A 4,190-nucleotide genomic window follows, 5' to 3' on the forward strand; every position below is an offset into this window, starting at 1 on the left:
AACAAAGGAAACCGCAAAAAAAGATGATCCGATATCCTTTTATATTCAACTGTAAAGTTGTTCGAGTCGCTGAAGTCCAGCACGACAGCTTTTAGCTACTAAAGCGACAAACATGGTTGACAAACAATCAGGTACATTACACACACATACCTTTACATCACAAGCAGCCGTTGACGTGGCCACAGTTGTCTTGCGCGGGCTCCCTTTCTACCTTTGTTACAATGACAGCCAGACAGAGAGTGCGGGTACCAGATAACAGTACAGTTTTTGATAAGCATACTTGTGAAGAACAATGGCAGAGTACTATATGTAAGAACCACTTACGTGCAGCAAGTCCCAGTACATAAGTAGCCCAAAAATAGCACGGCACAGTTGAACACACACGTGGTGCCATCACGCCAGGGTAACCATTTCAAACAGAAACACAGCAGTGATTCAGTACAACTGAACTGGCTGATGAAGCACTGGAGAGGTGATGAATAGCATTACAATTAGACATTCTACAGCTAAGTACACAAACATGAATATCAATTCACGGTACATATCAAATTGAATACAAAACCAGGGTACAAAGTACAGACAACCAGCTGATACATCCTGCACCCTGAAGCTTGTACATGCACATCGCATGCAAAGCCAGACAGTACCAGAACACGATACCAAAAGCTATAACATGACACTGACGAGTTAACAAAGTTCGATACAAACAAGTTCCACCTCTACGAGATAAATACCAGAATAACAATCAGTTCACAATCTCAGCCTACAATACACCTCTACGGTTACCTACACTCATAGATACGATAAACAGATAGATTCATGGTTCGACAAGGAAGCAGTAGCCACTGCAAACCTAAGACCCTTCAGCCTTGACCAGTGCAGAAGTTGGTGCCTCCGTGGTAGCTGGTGAGTACTGGAGCCAGTCTTTTGTGCAGACAAGTGCCTCCACAATCTCAGGACGGAGAGAGCTTCTGTAGTCATCCAGCATGTGGCTTCCTGTTCCAGCAGAGAATATGGAGCTGCCACTGCTTACCATAGACATTGGAATGGCCAATATATCACGGGCCATCTTGGAGAGGGTTGGAAACTTGACAGTGTTAAGCTTCCACCAGTTCAGAATATCAAACTCCTGGATTCGTGGAGTGAGGGATTCATCCAGGTACTGTTCCAGTTCGGATTTCGAGGGCTGGCTACTCTGGATCTCAGAAAGGTACATATCAAAGTCTAGAAGCCCATCACCAGTGGAAGCAGGAGCTCCTTGACTGTTATTCGCATTGGCTGGCCCATTGTTCGCTTCACCTTGTTCAACATAGGCTGGGGTCAGTGGGAGTGGCTGAGCCACATACTCCTTGTACAGATCATGCACAGCATCATCAACCACCTTAACATACTTAGCAGCCTCAGCCCCATAAATCTTGGAGTAACTGAACTCAACAAGCTTCATCTTGAAACGTGGATCCATGACAACAGCAATGGCTAGCACGAGGCTGCAATCTTTCCAGTACTTGTCAAACCTCTCATGCATATCCTTGGCGATGCCACTGAAAATGGGATCTTCATGTCCTGTGCCGTTGGATAGTTCTAGCTGAAGTTTCCAAGCTTCATGGAAGAAAAGGTTTGAAGTTGGGTTTCCTGCTGCCATGATGCTATGTGCAGAGTCATATAGCAGTTTCAGGTAATTACAGGCAGCCTCAACTTTCTTCCAATCCTCTGCGGAAGGAGCTTCATTGTAATTATCATCACATGTCTCAAGTGTAGTGAAAGCCTGCTTATAATCCAAGGCAGCCAGCAACATCAAATAAGTGGTGTTCCACTGGGTTGTAACATCCAAACAGAGGGTCTTGGTACTGGGAATCTCCAGCTGCAGAGCAATCTCAGCAAACTTCTCTTCACGGGCAGAGGAAGCTTTTATGAATTTTATGCTTTCACGGATACTGTAGATGACACCATGAATTGAAGCAATCACATCCAGTGCAACAGCATTAAGTACATGGGCATAGCACCTCACAACAAACAGCTGTCCCTTGAGCATGAGATTGTTCTTGTTGGAGAGATGATCCCTCAGATTTGCACTGTAGATGTCATGTGAGGAACATTCATTATCCAATGTGATGGTGAATAATCTGTCCTTCATGTTCCAGTCAGAAAGGCTCATGCTAATTGCTTCACTAAGTGCATTCTCTGAATGAGGAGAAGACACCATCATGAAGTTAAGCATTCTTCGGTGCACTTTCCACTCGGAGTCAATAAACTGCCCTGCAAGTGAAACATAGCCAAGAGTCTGGCTCGTTGTCCACAATCCAATAGTGAGGCTGATCCTTCCAGGCATAGTGTTGAATGCTTGCAGTAGGTTCTCTTTTTCTTTCTGATAAACAGCATACACCTCTCCCTCCATTGTATCAACATCCACAATCTTGAAACGTGGCTGCAGACTCTCAATGAAAGTGGCAAATGCCGGCTGTTGAACAATGTGAAGCGGGTAGTCATGCTGAATGATCATCTTTGCCAGGTACGAGTAACTGCGATCTTGATCAAAAGCAGCATTTGCATAACCAGTATATCTGTAGCGTCTCTTGGTTGGCCGCTCTGCAGTTCCCTCACCATCATTGTCAGTACCTCCTGCTGAAGGCAGCAGCAGCCTCTGCTCTTGACGCTTTATCTTAGGACAAGAACCCAGGGTGATGTGCCTCTTGAGATGGCTAGTCCCAGCAATCTTCGAGCCAGAGCTGTAAGCAAAGGTTTGCTTGCAGAGATTGCAGCATGCCCGTGTGACCCCTCCAGCGACTTCTTCAATAGTGAAGTGCTCCCATACCAAGGACTTCTTACTCCTCCTCCTCCTGGTTCTGGTCCCAGGGGTCGTTTCCTCAGCAACAGCCAACTCATTTCCTTGCACCAAATCATCACCCTGGGTCAACTCATCACCTTGAGCCAATTCTTCACCTTGGGCCAACTCATCGTCACCTTGGGCCAACTCATCATCACCTTGAACCAACTCATCACCTTGGACTGCCTCATCGTTGGGGGCAACCTCGTTATCTTGGGGCACTTGAGCGTCGTTGGCGGTTTCCTCAGCCATGCTGATAGGCTAGCAGCTGAACCCGTGCAATCTGTCAGATACAGCATGGTAAAATCAGAAAACATGTATCAATAAACTTCAATGGAAGAGTGTTAATTAATGAAACTAATCAATGTATTCACACCATGAGTCCATAACAAACAGATCATAACTTCACGATACGGAGGTCTATTCAGATGCAAGCAATACTTTACACATGTATATCAATATAGCACGTATCGATACGCGGGGCCACAAAAATCCGACGGAATCTAGCCCAAACACGCGCAGATCTATCTATGAACTCAAAAGGCAGAAAGAAACCACAACGCGACGAGCGAAACGAGATGGAGCGAGAGAGAGAGGAAGGGAGCACGGAAGCCGAGTTTGTGGAGCTGAGCAGATATCTTCTTGCAGGAGGAGGGTGGTGGCGGCCGAGATCCAGAGTCCAGAATGGCTCGGCCACGCAAATCCTGAGTAGCAATCCCCTTGCGAAACCAAAACGCTACCGAATTCCCAACAAACTATTCCCGCTACTACGCGTGCTGCAGCATCGTGTCATGTCCCCAGATTCCCTCGACGAATGGAAAGAAAAGGTAATCAATCGTCCTACGAACAAGAACGACATGCCTAATACGAACTCCTCAAAACATTTGGCCACATTTAATCCTTACGGTTACGACCGGGTGAGCCACTCAAAAAACAAGCCCAGGAAAAAAAAAAGTCACTCCGCGAAAATTCGCACATTTAAGCCCATTTCCCAGACCGCTGAGCGGAGCGCTTACTCCCCTTGCAGATCCGACGAACCTAGCGCATCAATTCGCACCAGCTCGAACCGCAACCACCAGATCTAAACCCCGAACGCGAAAAAAATTGGGCCGGATTTACAAGAATTTGAGCGGGAGGATAGGAGGAGGTTTGGAGTTTGGGGGCTTACGCGCGGAGGAGAGGGCGAGCTGGCGCGCAGCGGAGGAGCGAGCGAGGCGGGTGCAGCAGGATTAGGGCTCGGCCCAAGAAGGACGAAGGCCGAGCGCGCAAATCCTAGATCTTGTCGTGGGGGGAGAGAAGAGGACTGGGGAAGAGAGAGACAAGGGGGCTGTGTGGTGTGACCGACGTGGGGCAGTAGAGAAACCCG

General features: G+C 47.4%; 1 protein-coding gene across 2 annotated transcripts; it reads right to left on the bottom strand.

The window, feature by feature from the left end:
- Nucleotides 1–511: 511 nt before the first annotated feature.
- On the bottom strand, nt 512–4,190 carry LOC117857002 (zinc finger BED domain-containing protein RICESLEEPER 2-like). Of its 2 annotated transcripts, none has more exons than XM_034739467.2 (2): nt 3,993–4,190; nt 512–3,107 (listed from the first exon to the last, which is right to left on the bottom strand). In XM_034739467.2, exon 2 carries the CDS (start codon nt 3,074–3,076, stop codon nt 854–856), a length of 2,223 nt encoding a protein of 740 aa, XP_034595358.1. In that variant the 5' UTR covers nt 3,077–3,107; nt 3,993–4,190; the 3' UTR covers nt 512–853. The 2 variants fall into 2 exon arrangements, with proteins under 2 accessions (XP_034595358.1, XP_034595359.1); XM_034739468.2 differs by lacking the exon at nt 3,993–4,190 and adding an exon at nt 3,801–3,923.

Source organism: Setaria viridis, chromosome 5 (genome assembly GCF_005286985.2).
Source record: "Setaria viridis chromosome 5, Setaria_viridis_v4.0, whole genome shotgun sequence".
Lineage (NCBI taxonomy): Eukaryota > Viridiplantae > Streptophyta > Magnoliopsida > Poales > Poaceae > Setaria > Setaria viridis.